Source organism: Anabrus simplex, chromosome 1, assembly GCF_040414725.1.
Source record: "Anabrus simplex isolate iqAnaSimp1 chromosome 1, ASM4041472v1, whole genome shotgun sequence".
Lineage (NCBI taxonomy): Eukaryota > Metazoa > Arthropoda > Insecta > Orthoptera > Tettigoniidae > Anabrus > Anabrus simplex.
In genome coordinates, this window is record NC_090265.1 from 1,720,952,429 (window position 1) to 1,720,970,433 (window position 18,005).

The 18,005-nt window shown below is 39.4% G+C and overlaps 1 protein-coding gene across 2 annotated transcripts in view; it reads left to right on the forward strand.

Annotated features, from left to right (window-relative positions):
• FIG4 (polyphosphoinositide phosphatase FIG4) overlaps positions 1–18,005 on the forward strand; it is a 171,862-nt gene that overhangs the window by 16,295 nt on the left and 137,562 nt on the right. The window contains exon 3 of one of the 2 annotated variants that reach the window (XM_068225673.1): positions 5,388–5,516. The exons of the other annotated variant lie outside the window; for it this stretch is intronic. Coding sequence (XP_068081774.1) covers positions 5,388–5,516 — 129 coding nt within the window. The remainder of the gene's footprint in view (positions 1–5,387; positions 5,517–18,005) is intronic. 2 annotated transcript variants of the gene reach the window in all.

Below are 18,005 nucleotides of genomic sequence, written 5' to 3' on the forward strand. Positions count from 1 at the left end.
CAATTCCAGCCGCTTTCCTAGTTTTCAACTTTTGTATCTTATTGTAAATGTCATTGTTATCATACGTAAATTTTATTACTTCTTTGACCTTAGTCTCTTCCTCTATCTCGACATTATCCTTGTAACCAACAACCTTTACATACTGCTGACTGAATACTTCTGCCTTTTGAAGATCCTCACATACACACTCCCCTTGTTCATTAATTATTCCTGGAATGTCCTTCTTAGGATCTGGTTCTGCCTTAAAATACCTATACATACCCTTCCATTTTTCACTAAAATTTGTATGACTGCCAGTTATGCTTGCCATCATGTTATCCTTAGCTGCCTTCTTTGCTAGATTCAATTTTCTAGTAAGTTCCTTCAATTTCTCCTTACTTCCACAGCCATTTCTAACTCTATTTCTTTCCAGTCTGTAATAGTGGTACGTTTTTTCATATACTGTAGATATGCTCATTTTAAAAATTCATGCCCTTTAACACCTCTGCTTAATTGAATTTTCAGAAAACAAATTTTGCATGTTCCTTTACTTTTACAGGAGATCCAAATACCAATTTTCACATCTGTGACATCTTCAGTATTTGATATAAAAGTATCCTCATAAAAATAATTGAAACCGGGCGAGTTGGCCGCGCGGTTAGGAGCGCGCAGCTGTGAGCTGGCATCCGGGAGATAGTGGGTTCGAACCCCACTGTTGGCAGCCCTGAAGATGGTTTTCCGTGGTTTCCCTTTTTCACACCAGGCAAATGCTGGCGCTGTACAGTAATTAAGGCCACTTCCTTCCTATTCCTAGGCTTTTCTTGTCCCATCGTCGCCATAAGACCTATCTGTGTCGGTGCGACGTAAAGCAACTAGCAAAAAAAAAAATTAACACCTTCTTCAGTTCTTTTCACCCACCCCACCCCCTTAAATTGATTTTCCGAAAACAAAAGAATACATGCTTCCTTACTTTTAAAGAAAATTCCAAATGCAAATTTTCAAGTCTGTAACATATTCAGTTTTTGAGATACAGGTGTCCTCATAAAAAGAGTTCAACTCACTATTCGGTCCTTTTTACAACCCCATTAAGTGAATTTTCCGAAAACAATACGTGTTTCTTAATTTTTAAAGGAGATTCCAAATACCAATATTTATGTCTGTGATATCTTTAGTTTTTGAGATACCAGCATCCTAATAAAAATAATTCAACCCTTTATCAGTCATATTATACCCCCCCTCCCTTAAGTGTTTTTACCGAAAACAAAAAATGTGGTTTTTTAAAATAAAAATACCAATTTTCATGTCTGTGGTATGTGGTAAGTTTTTCTGATATACTGTAGATATGCTCATTTTAAAAATTCACCCCCTTTAACACTTCCCCTCAAGTGGATTTTCAGAAAACAAATTTTGCATGTTCCTTTATTTTTATAGGAGATCCAAATACCAATTTTCACGTCTGTAACATCTTCAGTATTTGATATACTGTATAAGTATCCTCATAAAAATAATTAAACACTTTCGTCAGTTCTTTTCACCCACACCACCCCGTTAAGTTTCTTTTTCCTGTAAACAAAAAATACGTGTTTCATTGTTTGAAAGGAGATTCCAAATACCAATTTTCACCTCAGTAATATCCTCAGTCTTGGAGATATCGGCACCCTAATGAAAATAATTCAACCCTTTTTCAGCCATTTTACCTCTTTTAGGTGCTTTTCCAAAAACAAAAAATATGTGTTATTTTATTTTTAAAAGAGATTAAAAATACCAGTTTTCACATCGGTTTTATGTTACGTCTTTGAGATATATCGTAGATATACTCATTTTAAAAATTCACCTCCTTTGTGACTCCTGTTTACCGCCTCTTAAGAAGATTTCCTAAAAACAAACAAATACGTATTTCTTTATTTTTAAAGATTTCATATACCAATTTTCAAGACTGTAACATCAGTTTTTGAGAACCGAGCTCAATAGCTGCAGTCGCTTAAGTGTGGCCATTATCCGGTATTTGGGAGATAGTGGGTTCAAACCCCATTGTTGGCAGCCCTGAAGTTGGTTTTCCATGGTTCCCCATTTTCACACCAGGCAAATGCTAGGGCTGTATCTTAATTAAGGCCACGGCCGCTTCCTTCCCACTTCTAGCCCTTTCCTATCCCATCGTCGCCACAAGACCTATCTGTGTCGGTGCAACGTAAAACAAATTGTAAAAAAAAAAGTTTTTGAGATATAAGTATCCTCATAAAGGGTACTCAACCCCTTTTTCACCTTTTTTCACAACCCTTAAGAGGATTTTCCAAAAACAAAACAAATACTCGTTTCCTTAGTTTTAAAGAAGATTCCAAATACCAATTTTTATGTCTTTAAGCTGTTAAGTTTTTGTGACATAGACACACTCATTTTACAAACTCACCCCCTCCTCCCTTTTACCCCTTAGCGACGGTATATCCAAAAGTCCTCCCTTAGTGAGTACCTACATTGTAATATAAATGTATCCTCAAAATTTCATTTCTTTATGTTCAGTAGTTTTGGCTCAGCAATGATGAATCAGTCAGTCAGGACCATGTTATTTTATATATATAGACTAGCAAGATACCCGTGCTTCGCTGCAGTATTATACTGAAATTTATAATTGAATGCTTAACATTTTATATATAATCTGCCAAAATTATCGATCTGACGGCAAAGTTCCTCCCATTCTTCAATCTTTCTTTCCAGGAATCTATTTCGTACTTCCCGGGCTAGCTCTAGGTATTCCGCCTGGTCGGTTGGGTCCCTAATTCTTTGTCATCTTTTCCTAGAAGCATTTTTAATACGGACAAATCCTTGAGGAGATCCGGCGTGGTGTCGTCTTGGGTACCATGGCAGTACTGAATCCGCGACCGGACTGCATTTGTAGTCATTACCTGGTCAGGATCTGTTCTCAGCATGGTGCACACATTTTGACGACAGTCCAGAAAATTACTGTTATCATTATTAGGGTGGGTGATATTAGTTGAATTTAGGTTGTTGTTGTTGTTGTTGTTGTTATTATTATTATTATTACTATTATTATTATTATTATTATTATTATTATTATTATTATTATTATTATTATTATTATTGATGTTCTGGACGCCGCAGCAAGATGCAAGACTGCTTCTTGGCGGTAAATTACATCTGCTGCCATTGTCATTGCTGACAATGTGACCAGCATCATTGTCGCACATAGGCAAGTGCGCAGGATTTCTGGTGATACGAATGATATACTTCCGTGCGTTATTTACCTTATTATAGAGATGGACAATTGCACGCTCAATATCATTCCTATCGTTTATTTCAAATTTTTATTTATGTGCCAGGAGAATCTACTGTAATCTAACTTTAAGTTCTTGAAAAGAAAAGATGGCTCTTGAAAACGAACCCAGGAAATTATCAGTTTATGATCAGAATCAAGTACATTATGAACGGTAAAATCAGTTCGCCTCAACTCCTTTCCCACCCCACCCCTCTTAAGTTGATTCCTCCCCCCCTCCCCCAAAGAAAGAAGGCGTTTCTTTATGCTTAAAGGAGTTTCCAAATGCCATTGTTCGCGTCTGTTACCTTCAGTTTTGAGGATATAAGTTACCCTATAAAAAGAATTCACTTTTTTCACTTCCTTTCACACCCCCACCCTCCCTCCATTAAGTGAATTTTCTGGAAAAAAATACTTGTTTCTTTATTAGTAAAGGATCTTCTAAATCCCAATTATCACAACTGTAACATGTTCAGTTTTTGAGATGTGTGCCCTCATAAAAGGAATTCAACTCCTTTTCACCCCTGCTCCCCAAGATGACTTTCCCCCAAAAAAATTTTCTTTGTTTTTAAGAGAGATCCAAATACCAGTTGTCATGTCTGTAACAACTTTAGTTTTTATTAGATGTAAGTATCATCATACAATTAATTCAATTAATTTTTCAAATCCTTCATCCCCCCCTTCATTGGATTTTCTGAAATCAAAGGAATACATGTTTTTTTTTTACATTTAAAGCAGATTCCAAATACCAATTTTCACGTCTGCAACATCTATTGTTTTTGAGATAATAGTATCTTCATACAAAGAATTCAAATAATTTTTCAATTCTACCCCCACCCCGCTGTAAGTGGATTTCCGAAAACAAAAAATATGTATTTTCGTTTAAAGGAGATTCCAAATGCCAAATTTCACGTCTGTAACATCTTCAATTTTTTAGATCTCGATATCCTAATAAAAAGAATTCAACCCCATTTTCAGTCATTTTTACCCCCCTCCCAAGTGGTTTTTCCAAAAACAAAAAAATACATTTATCTTTATTTTAATAGAGATTAAAAAAACACCATTTTTCACTTTTGCAACATGTTAAGTTTTTGAGATATACTGTAGACATGCTCATTTTTAAAATTCACCCCCTTTTTACTTCCCCTTAAGTGGAGTTTCCGAAAACAAGTCACGCATGTTTCTTTACTCTTACGGGAGATTCCAAATACCAATTTTTACGTCTGTAACATTTTAAGTTTCTGAGATATACTGTAGATATAATATAGTCTTTCAAAAAAATTCATTCCATTTGACACTCCTGTTTAACACCCATTAATTGGATTTTCTGAAAACAAGAAATATGCTTTTTTTTAATTTTTAAAGGAGATTCCAACCAATTTTTAGGTCTGTAATATCTTCAGTTTCTGAGATATATGTACCCTCATTAAAGGCATTCAACCCCTTTTTCACCCCTCCAAGTGGGATTTTCCAAAAACCAAAAAATATGTTTCTTTATTTTTAATATCAATTTTTACATCACTAAACTTTTAAAGTTTTGAGATATACACTCATTTTAAAAATTCACTCCCCTTTTCACCCCCTTAGCATTGGAATATCCAAAAATCCTCCCTTAGCAACCACCTACATTGTAATATAAATGTGTCCTCAAAATTTCATTTTGTTATGTCCAGTAGTTTTGGCTCGGTGATGATGAATCAGTCAGTCAGGACATATTCTTTTATATATATTTAGATTGAACAGGTGGACCTTCTCATCAGTGCTGACATTGATAGGAGCAAGCAATGCGCATACACTGCATGCAGTCATCACACTGGACACAGACAGTCTTCTTCTCTGAAGCGAGGTTGATGGTGCGCACACATAACTGAAGATCAGAAACTGCCAAGTGACTGGAAGACACCCTCATGTTTATTTCAGCAACTTCTCCAAAATCCTCTTCATGCAGACAGTGGTATCGTTGGCAAATCTTAGGATTTTAATTTACTTCCCTTGAAGTGTGATTCTTTACTAAATCTGTAACACATGTATGGGCTGCAGTCCTGCCTTGCTCCTCCTCTCTTAGTGTACAGATGTAAATAATGATGGTTTGTATGATAAGTACGACAAGGTTTGACGTGTTTGTGTTTTCTCAATTCAGGCAATAAAATGACAGCTGGCGACGAAGTAGCTATGGATGATGTGGTAGGTCGACAAGGTGCTTCACTTTCCTTGTGGCGCTCTCTTTGGAATCGTGACACTTTCCCAGTTCGAGCCTTTGGTCTACTTGGTAAGGCTGACTCTTTCCTCGGTGATGGTGCATGTTTCCGGAATGACCAGTTCAGTTTGTGTGGGGAAAGTTGATGGAGAATGCACGCACATCTAAAGATCATTCTGGGAATTCTTCTTTTGGTTGTTTTGTCACTATGCAGCTGGTTTCTGTATGATGCTTTCTGCAAGTTATCAGTCATTTTGCAGGAGGATTCTGTCAGACCATGAGAGACCTACTGTTGAATGAACAGGTACAGGTGTTGTACAAGACTTACTTTGTCCTACTTTTGAAATGGGTTAGAACTGCCTGGAAGGAAAGCAAACATGCTAGAAAGGATTGTATAAAGAACAGAGAGATACAGGGCAGGCTGGGAATAAAATAGAAAGGAACTGACCATGACAGAAGGAAGCAAGAGAGGATTTGTTACAGGCACTACATCTGTATCAGGTAAGGTATCCAGACAGGCAACCTCCGGCTGCAAAGACTTTCTGCAGTGTTAAGATATTTAGGAACAGCAGGGGTACTTCAGATGATACCTGTCCGAGGAGAGACAGTACAATTGGGTGAGAATGAGGAGGCTGTTTTGGACATAGCTGGCCATAACAGACACTCGGACAGTTACAAGTGAACATTCTGTTGTAATAAGAGAACATCAGCCTGGGCCATGTACGAAGGCCGTCCGGAAAGTGGTACCTGTTTGCGCAATAAAGACACAGGAGTAAATATTAACAAATATCCACATTTTTATTGGAAAGAGCATACTTTACACTACTTCTCCACATACTCTCCAAGCAAATTTAGTCATTTGTCATAACGTGGGATGAGTTTTTGTATTCCAGCGTCATAGTCCTCTGCCGCCAGCATATTGAGATACGTAGTCATGGCTCGTTTAAGTTCTTCATCGCTGTCAAATCTTTTTCTCACCAGAAAATCTTTAAGCTTCATAAAGAGATGAAAATCCGAAGGGGCCAAGTCCGGGCTATACGGGGGATGGTCGAAGGTTTCCCACTTGAATTGCTGCAAAAGTGGTTGTGTTATCGCAGCTGCATGAGGCCTGGCATTGTCATGAAGAAGAATGACGCCTGTAGACAATAGACCTCGCCGTCAATTTTGTATTGCCCGCCGTAATTTCTTTAATGTTTCACAGTACACATTAGCATTAATTGTCTCCACGGGCCATAAAATCAATGAGCAGTGCACCTCGGTGATCCCAGAAAACGGTTGCCATGAGTTTCCTGGTGGATAGAGCTGTCTTTAATTTTTTTGGTTTGGTTGGTGAATGTGCATGTTGCCACTCCATTGACTGTCGTTTACTCTCAGGTGATGCATAACAAACCCATGTTTCGTCCCCAGTAATGATGCAAGTCAGGAAAGAGTCTCCTTCATCGGAATAACGTCCCAGAAACATCAGTGCAGCAGCCATACGCTTGGTTTTGTGCTCCTCTGTAAGCATGCAAGGGACCCACCTTGCACAGATTTTTGAATAATGCAAATGGTCTTTGACAATTTCATGAACAATTGTTCGAGACATATTAGGAAAATGTTCACAGAGTTCATCAGTTGTGACTCACCGATCATTCCTTATGCATTTGTCTACTGCGCTCAGCAGTTGGTCTGTAATGACAGATGGTCTCCCTGAACACTCCTCGTCGTGTGTATTCCCCCTTCCCAGGTTGAAGTTGCAACACCAGCACCGAACAGATGACTCGTCCATCACATTGTCTCCATAGACGTCCGTTAATTGGCGATGAATATCACAAGGTCGAACGTTTCGTGCATTAAGAAATTTAATCACGGCCCTCACTTCACAACTGGCGGGGTTCTCAATACGTTTAAACATTTTAAACGATCACAGACACAACACAGGCAATCCTAGCCTCACACAACCTCGGACAGAGCAGGCAGACAAGCCACTGACGCGGTCTGACCTTGCCCAGCGGTTACCCGAGTCGCCAGCACTTCATGCTGCGCTAATGGGTACTACTTTCCAGATGGCCCTCGTAGCTGTCGGCTAACATTTCTGAAATAGTGGATTCAAACCCCATTGTTGGCCGCCCTGAAGATGGTTTTCCATGGTTTCCCATTTTCACACCAGGCAAATGGTGGGACTATACCTTAACTAAGGACAAGGTCGCCTCCTTCCTACTCCTAGCCCTTTCCTATCCCATTACCGCTGTAAGATCTATCTTTGTTGGCGCGACCTAAAGTAGATTGTAAAAAATTGTAAAAATCATTAATAATGGTACAGTCAACTGCCAAGTGCAATGGGGAGTGGTGGGTGATCGCGTCATTGGACCATATTTCTTTGAAGGCCATTTAAGAGGTGCACGCTACATGCAATTTGTACGCCATGATTTACCACTTCTGCTGTAGGATAAGCCACTTGGAGAATGTTTGAATAGGAGGAAGCTCTCTACATTTAACACATCCAGGAAAATAGGTATGAAGAGGAGGACCTATCTCTTGGTCTGCTTGGTTTCCTTATGTAATGCCATTAGACTTCTTTCTGTGAGGGCATTTGAAACAAACCATTTACACCCAAGAACCAGAAAATTCCGAGTGCCTTCGACAACACATCGCCGAAACCTGCAGGTCAGTGACACTGGCTATGCTGATGTGGCGTACACAGATGTGAATCAACCACGCAGGTCATCACTTTGAGCACTTGCTAATGTAAATAACCAGTGCTACTGCAGGTTGGTTCTCCTCACTACCTGACAGTGATGATATATCAGTCTTTCTTAGGGCCACATACACTTTATTTGTTATCTGAAAAGCCATGAGGCTAGTTGGGTCCTCAAATAGCACCATAAATGGTTATGGGGCTATAGAGAAACCACAAAAGCTGATGGCAGTGAGGCCAGAAAGTTCTGTTCCTCTATGAGTCATGCCTTTCATATTGTTGTGAATAAAGGACTGTCTGATTTATTGGAGGAGTTTAATCTAGGATGACCCAATCTGTACACACAAACATCCCTTGTCCTTACAGCAGGTCTTCAGCCGGCTGGCAATCCTCCCCTTGGCTCACCTTCCACTTGGCTTTGCTCACACTCACAGGTCATATCAACTCAGCAGTTCAGTGCTACAGGTTCAAATGCACATCTATCACAACACACAACTGCTGTACACTCAGCTCGACTGCAGACAATGCCGATAACTCTCACAATCGCATGACTGCTGTGCACTCGGCTTGACTCCAGACCGCTGGTAACTCACACAATCGTAAGCAATAAACTTCATGATGATCCGTATTGAAGAGCAATTACAAATGTGAAAGCAAGAGCTAAAAAATTTCCACCTCTTCATTACTCATTTATTGTAACAGTATTTACATAGATTTGGAACTAGTTTGTCTCTCTAGAGACCACCTTCAGCAAAAATTATAATTTTAAAATAAGTCATGACATGCAATAATAAAATAAGTTATACAAGCTAAAAATCTCAATGTAAAAATGTATCGTGGAAGTTCTATAAAAATACGTGTAGAATGGAAGACATTCTTGATGATTAATGTAGATTCCTGTGACTGCAGTGTATATTTGTTAGATTCTGATACTAGGCCAGATTAATACAAATGTTCATCAGTATTAGTCAGATATAACAGGTTGCACTTGAAGGCTTCAATTTACAAACTTAAAATATTGCCACCTAGAACGTTCTTCTTAATACCAAGTTTTGATTGATCAAATGTGAACAGAATCATTTAATATTCAAATGGGACACTCTTGTGTAAAGGTCCAATGTTGAATGTTGTGTTTGCTTTCCAAAACAGGTCATTGAAATTTTTCATCTGAAATAGCGAAAGCGAGGAATTAGAAGCGAATAAAAGAGGAAGGAAGAGTAAGAGATAATTATGAGACTAACGCCAAACGTAAAGTTGAAGTGTGCAGACAGTGATGAGTTTTAGATTACACTGACATGACAGAATGGAACTGGGTTGAAGTGACGACAGGTGGGGGGGGCAGTGAAGGAAAAGGGAAGCCAATGACTTTTCCTAAGGCAGGGCCAGAATGTGGAATGGTGGGTGGTTGCTGGAGGAGAGATTTGGAAACATTGTGAAGAAGGTGTTTTAATGTAATTTCTTCCTATTGAGAATAGGGATTATTACATCAAATAAAAAAAATAGATTTTTCTGATATCTCATTAAGGTTTAAATTAAGACTAAAATATTGATCTAGGTGGATAAATAATTTTCTAAGATATTGAGCAGGTGTCGAGCCTCCGTGGCTCAGGCGGCAGCACGCCGGCCTCTCACCGCCGGGTTCCGGGGTTCTAATCTCGGTCACTCTATGTCAGATTTGAGCTGGACAAAGCGGAAGCGGGACACGTTTTTCTCCGGGTACTCCGGTTTTCCCTGTCATCTTTCATTCCAGCAACTCTATCCATTATCATTTCACCTGTCATTCATTAATAATTGCCCCAGAGGAGCGCGACAGACTTCGGCAACTGGCATAGTTCCTATCCTCGCGGCTAGATGGGGGCTTCATTCATTCCATTCCTGACCCGGTCGAATGACTGGAAACAGGCTGTGGATTTTCATTGAGCAGTGGCCCTTATTGACCACTTTTAGGATTTTCATATCTTGATCGATGTCAGTGAATTTATGGTTAAAGCCCATCATGTGTTTTGTCCCATAGCTGAAAACCTATTATGTTTAATGGTATTTACATACATACATTATCATTTTGGACTGTTATGCTTTTCAGCGTTCACTCTGCAAGCCCCTGTGAATTTACTATACGTCGCCACAATCCTCGATTTGCAACTAGTGTTGTGGCCACATTTAGTTCTATACCTCTTATCTTTAAATCGTTAGAAACGGCGTCTAACCATCATCGTCTTGGTCTACCTCTACTTCTCTTACCCTCCATAGCAGAGTCCACTATTCTCCTAGGTAACCTATCCTCCTCCATTTGCCTCACATGACCCCACCACTGAAGCCGGTTTATGCATACAGCTTCATCCATCGAGCTCATTCCTAAATTAGCCTTTATCTCCTCATTCCGAATACCCTCCTGCCATTGTTCCCACCTGTTTGTACCAGCAATCATTCTTGCTACTTTCATGTCTGTTACTTCTAATTTATGAATAAGATATCCTGAGTCCACCCAGCTTTTGCTCCCGTAAAGCAAAGTTGGTTTGAAAACAGACCTATGTAAAGATAGTTTCATCTGGGAGCTGACTTCCTTCTTACAGAATACTGTTGATTGCAACTGCGAGCTCACTGCATTAGCTTTGCGACACCTTGATTCAATCTCACTTACAATATTACCGCCCTGGGAGAACACACAACCTAAATACTTGAAATTATCGACCTGTTCTAGCTTTGTATCACCAATCTGACATTCAATTCTGTTGAATTTCTTATCTTCTGACATCAATTTAGTCTTCGAGAGGCTAATTTTCATACCATGCTCATTGCACCTATTTTCAAGTTCCAAGATATTAGACTGCAGGCTTTCGGCACAATCTGCCATTAAGACCAAGTCGTCAGCATAGGACAAACTGCTTACTACATTTCCACCTAACTGAATCCTTCCCAGCCTTTTTATACCTTTCAGCAGATGATCCATGTAAACTACGAACAGCAAAGGTGAAAGATGACAGCCTTTTCTAACCCCTGTAAGTACCCTGAACCAAGAACTCATTCTACCATCAATTCTCACTGAAGCCCAATTGTCAGCATAAATACCTTTGATTGATTTTTAATAATCTGCCTTTAATTCCATAGTATCCCAGTATGGCGAACATCTTTTCCCTCGGTACCCTTTTGTGTGCTTTCTCTAGATCTATGAAACATAAACACAACTGCCTATTCCTCTCGTAGCATTTTTCAGTTACCTGGCGCATACTGAAAATCTGATCCTGACAGCCTCTCTGTAGTCTGAAACCACATTGGGTTTCATCCAACTTCCTCTCAACGACTGATCGCACCCTCCCTTCCAAGATGCCAGTGAATACTTTGCCTTGTATACTAATCAATGAGATACCTCGATAGTTGTTGCAATCTTTCCTCTTCCCCTGCTTATAGATGGGTGCAATTACTGCTTTTGTCCAATCTGAAGGTATCTTACCAACACTCCATGCTAATTTTACTATTCTATGAAGCCATTTCATCCCTGCCTTCCCACTATACTTCACCATTTCAGGTCTAATTTCATCTATTCCTGCTGCTTTATGACAATGGAGTTTATTTACCATCCTTTCCACTTCCTCAAACATAATTTCACCAACATCATTTTCCTCCTCCCCATGAGCTTGGCTGTTCACACCACCACCAGGATGATTTCCTTTTACATTGAGAAGATGTTCAAAATATCCCCTCCACCTTTCCAGTGATTCCCTGGGATCTATTATGAGTTCACCTGAATTACTCAAAACACTGTTCATTTCCTTTTTCTCTCCCTTCCTAAGATTCTTTATTATTGTCCAGAAAGGTTTCACTGCTGCTTGACCTAGCTTTTCCAGGCTGTTACCAAAATCTTCCTATGACTTCTGTTTGGATTCAACAACTATTTGTTTCGCTCTGTTTCTTTCATCTATGTACAATTCCCTGTCTGCCTCGGCCCTTGTTTGGAGCCATTTCTGATAAGCCTTCTTTTTACGTTTACAAGCTGCTCTCACTTCATCATTCCACCAAGATATTCGCCTTTTCCCATCTTTACACACAGTTGTTCCTAGGCATTCCCTTGCTGTTTCTACTACAGCATCCCTGATTGCGACCCATTCACTTTCTATATCCTGAACTTGCTTACTGTCTACTGTTTGAAACTTCTCACTAATCATATCCATGTACTTCTGTCTAATTTCCTCGTCCTGGAGATTTTCTACCCTTATTCGTTTGCAGACAGATTTCACTTTCTCTACCCTAGGCCGAGAGATACTTAGTTCACTACAGATCAGATAGTGGTCTGTATCATCGAAAAATCTGCGAAAAACTCGTACATTCCTAACAGATTTCCTGAATTCAAAGTCTGTTAAGATATAGTCTATTATGGATCTGGTACCCCTAGCCTCCCATGTGTAGCGGTGAATAGCCTTATGCTTGAAGAATGTATTCGTAACAGCTAAACCCATACTAGCACAGAAGTCCAGCAAACGCTTCCCATTCCCATTAGCTTCCATATCTTCCCCACATTTACCAATCACCCTTTCGTATCCTTCAGTTCTATTCCCAACTCTCGCATTGAAATTGCCCATTAGCACTATTCTATCCGTGCTGTTGACCCTGACCACGATGTCACTCAATGCTTCATAAAACTTGTCAACTTCATCCTCATCTGCACCCTCACATGGTGAATACACGGACACAATTCTAGTCCTAATTCCTCCAACTGACAGATCTACCCACATCATTCGCTCATTTACGTGCCAAACAGAAACTATGTTGCGTGCAATGGTATTCCTGATAAAGAGCCCTACCCCAGACTCTGCCCTTCCCTTTGTAACACCCATCAATTACACTTTATAATCTCCTATCTCTTCCTCGTTATCTCCCCTTACCCGAATATCACTTACTCCTAGCACATCCAAATGCATCCTCTTTGCTGACTCAGCCAGTTCTACTTTCTTTCTTCCATAAGCCCCATTAATATTGATAGCTCCCCATCGAATTCCATTTCGTTTGCCAAGTTGTTTCCAAGGAGTCCCTTGCCTGTCAAATGGGAGTGGGACTCCGTTACTCCCATAGGTCCGAGGCTTGCTTAAAATGTTCTGAGCTCGGTAAATTCATGAAGCAGGATGCTACCCTACTTGTATTTACATGTTCCAAATACCTCGTGCCATAGTTTGTGCCAGTTTGACCAGTATAGATAGATTTACAGCTACTGCATTTAAGCATGTAGACACCTGATCTGGAGAACTTTTGTTGTTGTTGTTATTATTATTATTATTATTATTATTATTATTATTATTATTATTATTATTATTATTAATGGAATTCACCACCACAGAAACACGCTATAGTGCTTACATCCCTCCATAGAGGGTTGGCGTCAGGAAGGGCATCCGGCCGTAAAACAGGGCCAAATCCACATGTGCGACACAGTTCGCACCCGCGACCCCACAGGTGTGGGAAAAGCGGCGGGAAAAGAAGAAGATTATTATTAATGGAATTAGTGTTTTGTAAAATGTATTGCTATTGTCTGTCTTAAAAGCTATTTTTATGTTCTTTCTGAAAATACTGAAAATGTGGTGTACACATGCATTGTTAAAGGTGAAGGTGTTTATCAGTATCTTTACTAGCTTTGTTTTTATTGAAAAACAACTGATTGACATCTTATAATTTTTTAGAGGAGTTGACATTTTGAAGAACTAATACCTTCAACATTCAGTTGAAGGAAACAAAGTGTTGGGCCCTCAGACTGGTTTGGAAGTTCTTAAAAGAAGTGTTGGAAATGCAAAACTGCAAATTCTTCAATGTTTTTGCTTATGACATGCAATTCTGATATTGCCAGATAACAAAACATCTATAAGCAACCTATAGTTCCATAGCCTGCCTCAGTTTTGAACATGTATCTGGAATCTATGCAGGTACCTCAACAGTCATCATGCCCTTCAGAATTATGAAAGGAATGATACACATGGAGAACACTTGTTGAATGGACAGATGAGCGCAACATAAATATAGCTTTCATTGCTAAAGACAAAGGGACTTTCAAATCTGCAGTTTGGAAAAGATTACATTCTAGATCTCTGCTTTGTAACAGAAGATGACAATGGACATCTGCTCTCTGCATCAAGAAGAGTTCAGCCAGACTTTCCTCATACCCAACACTGACCAATCCTTCTAGAACAGCGTTTCCTGAACGTTTTGTCTCCAAAGACCCCTGAGCTCATCACCTGCATGTCCAAGGACGCCTTAGCCACAAAAAATACTGCATTCAGTAAACCAAAACAGAATTTTGTAATGATACCGTGTTAGATTTTATTCATATACCATATAATCCCGAATAAGACCCGCATCCTAAATTTGAAACGGCAAAATACGGAAAAAATTTAAAAATGAAATAACTTGCATACCTATTTAATTTTTTTCAAACATACCACAAATAGAAATTCAAACAGCTTACAATTAATGAAATCATCACAAAATTCATAAATAAAATCGGTCGAATGCTCGGATCATTTACAATTCATCGTCGTCATCTGAAGTTTCACCATAGGAACTTTTGTCACTGGCATCTTTCCACAAATAGTCGTCTTCACTACCGTCCATTGATTTTGAAATTCCATATTTCTTAAAGTTTTTTGGACACTAGATCGTTGGGAATGCGCACCCATGCGGTCTTGATCCAGCTGCATATTAGTCCCATTTCAGGCCTCTTCACTCGTCCGGTTGGTGTTAACATGTGATCACCATCAGGCATCCATTTGGTGTACAACTGTTTCATTGCAATTTTGAAAGGCCGGTTCACACACACATCCAACGCTGTAGAATAGAAGTGAGCCCTCCGGGAATTATCGCAAGATCAGTTTTTTCTTTCCTCATCATATCTTTTACGTCATCTGTTGTGTCTTCGGTAACTGTCCAACACAAGCATGTTTTGTTTTTGTAACAAAGCTCCGGGCGACGTTGCCAAATGCACTTCACCCAATCCTCAATTAACACACTGTCCATCCAGCCGGACTCATGTGTTCTAACAGTAACACCGAACGGCAAGCTTCCTTTCAGAAGTGTTTTCCCTTTCGGGACCACGTATAGAGGGAGTTTGGTTCCATCTGCTAATACGCACAACATTACTGTGCATCGTTGCTTTTCCTTACCACCTGTTTTGATTGTTTCACTTTTAGAACACTTTCTATCCACTGTATTTTCCAATGGCATTTCAAAATAGACAGGTGTCTGGTCACCATTCCCAATTTGCGACAGTAAATGAGAATTTTGCTTCCTCAAATGAATAATGTGACACTGAAAGGCTGTTAATTTTTCTTCATACGCCCCAGGGATACGTTGTGAAATAGACATACGTCTCCGATTGCACAATCCATTTCTCCGATAAAAGTTTCGGATCAATCCGCTGCTTGCAGTAAAACCCTGTGTTTTGAGTTCTTTTGAGATCTCTAGTGCTTTCATTTGACACATTTCACTAGAAACACCATATCCTAACTCACGTTTTTCTATCACAAATTTGTGGAGTCATTCTTCAATTTCCGGAAACGCTACACTCCGCCTGCGGAACGCTCTGCAATCGCCGTTACATTTTAGAAGTTTTTCCTTCTTCCGCCAATCACGAGTACACGATTCATCAATATCATACTTTCTGCCAACGGCACGATTTCCGTATATTTCAGCTTTGCTTACAACTTTAAGTTTCTCATGCACAGTAAATGACCGCAGACACCATTTTGAATCCATCGCTTACTATCGAGGCAACACTTTCACGGGACAGATACATAACTCGAATGTGAGCGAGGTAGACTTCCGTAACCTACAGTCTCAACTCTCGCAAAGTATGTCAACTGTTCTAAAAAACCTACAAGATCCTAGTTACATATTTCAATTATATTGAATTGTATTATATGTACATTTTTGCAACCGAAGCAAATACTGGATCATTAAGCTATTCATAGAGTTCTGTTAGCGTTTGAAAGCACAGTGCCTGACATTGAACATGTCGCGCTGATCTTCGGGAGCTGGCAATTTACTTCAATTGAGATACTCGTCTTCGGCTTCTGCACGATTTTGGATCTTCATATTTATTGGATTGTGTTGTGACTTTGCGGCTGATAGTGTATGCAAGCTGGCTCATTTAACTGTTTCTCCGCTTCTCGTAAACATTATGAGGTGATGCCGAACTTTGCATGTGCTATGCTGCTGTTCAGAAGATTGCGCCTTGCTTCTTTTAAGTGACTTACTTTCTACTTCTTCTGAATTTTACAGTTCCTATCCCCATTGTTCTACATTGCCTCTTCAGCTGTTTTTGTGGGGACTTGATCTTTAATTTCTTTCTTACCTATGCATTGTTTTTTGCGTTTTATTCGGCTGATGATGATCCGGATTGGGGTTGAAACCGGTATCGGTACCGCTTCCGCTTATAATTAAATAGGAATGTAACACTACATTTCGTATTTATTTGCATTGAATAGGTTGAACTACCTTATTTATTATTTCAATTTAATTGAAGTACTATATCCTGCGAGATCAGCTATTCGCGCACCCAGCCTGCCAGCAACACTTGTGAAACAAATGACGATCGAGCATCCACAGCAATGGCTTTCACATTTATCTATATTCTTTGATTTACTGTATTTCATTACCTTACATTTTGTGTTTACATGCCACTATAACCGTATTGAGAAAAAATCGATCTTGTTTTCTAGAATGCAACTAAAACACAATAACACCTGAATGCCCATTTACATGTGGTATATTGTGTACGGTAACTATATTAAAATCTATTTCAGTACTCCATCTAAAGGTAGTAAATATTTACGAGAATGAATGGCTTGAATACGGCCTGCACCCAAGATTTAGAACCAATATTTTGGGGAAAAAAGTGCGGGTGGTATTCGGGATTATACGGTAATTTACGATTAATACTTACTTTCTTTGAAAGTTTAATTTAACTTCATTTATATAAAGATACTTCACAAATGCACAGAAATTATAAAACAGTGTGACACGTGGGTAGTAATTACAACAGGTTTTTGTCTGGAAACTTACTTGAAATAATTCTCGTGTTGCAGTTGTTGGATCGGTAGGACAGATGGGGCTGTTTTCCAAAGACCAAACATTTTACAAGCGTAGTCACTCGAACCGAAGATCATCCTCTACATTAGCTCTGTTTCCGTACTTTGTTTGCATGTGTATGAGAGCAGAAAAAGTACACTCACACAGGTCTGTTGTCATGAAAGACATTAAATGCAGTATTTCCTTTCTAGAAATTGTCGGGTATAGGGGCTGTCATGGACCAAGAAATCGATTAGAGGCGTGGAGTTGTGATACATTCATGGAACTGCCTGGAGATAAACATGCCACTCCATATGATTCTCCACCCATTTCATACTCCAATTTATTTTTTACTTTCTCTCTGTCAAGATACTAAGGGTAGTTGATCTTCCTCAAGGGAGGGCAGTTCTGTTCACGTTCCAACTTTCCAAGAAGGGATTTCTGATCCACGAGATTTTCTTAACCAGAGGCTGAAAATATGGTCTGAGAGTGAATACTAGTGTAATTCCAAGTGTCTCACAATTACATCACTTTCTCTGCCTTCTTTTCGCTGCTAAGGTTTACCATCTAGCGGACAGTTTAAGAGTTACATGTATGTACGTTACACAACAGTGAAGACATTGTTCCTAAATTTAGTATAATGGTCTATGAATTTTGTGTGTACAGAAAAAAATACAAGGTACGTTATTATTGTGGACCCCTTGGATTATCGTCGCAGCCCCTTAAGGGTTCGCGGACCACAGTTTGGGAATGGCTGCTCTAGTAACTTCCCTTCTGATACCTTGCTGGAACTGACTGGGAATCGTTCTCCACTGTACTGGACAAGGTCATTAGAT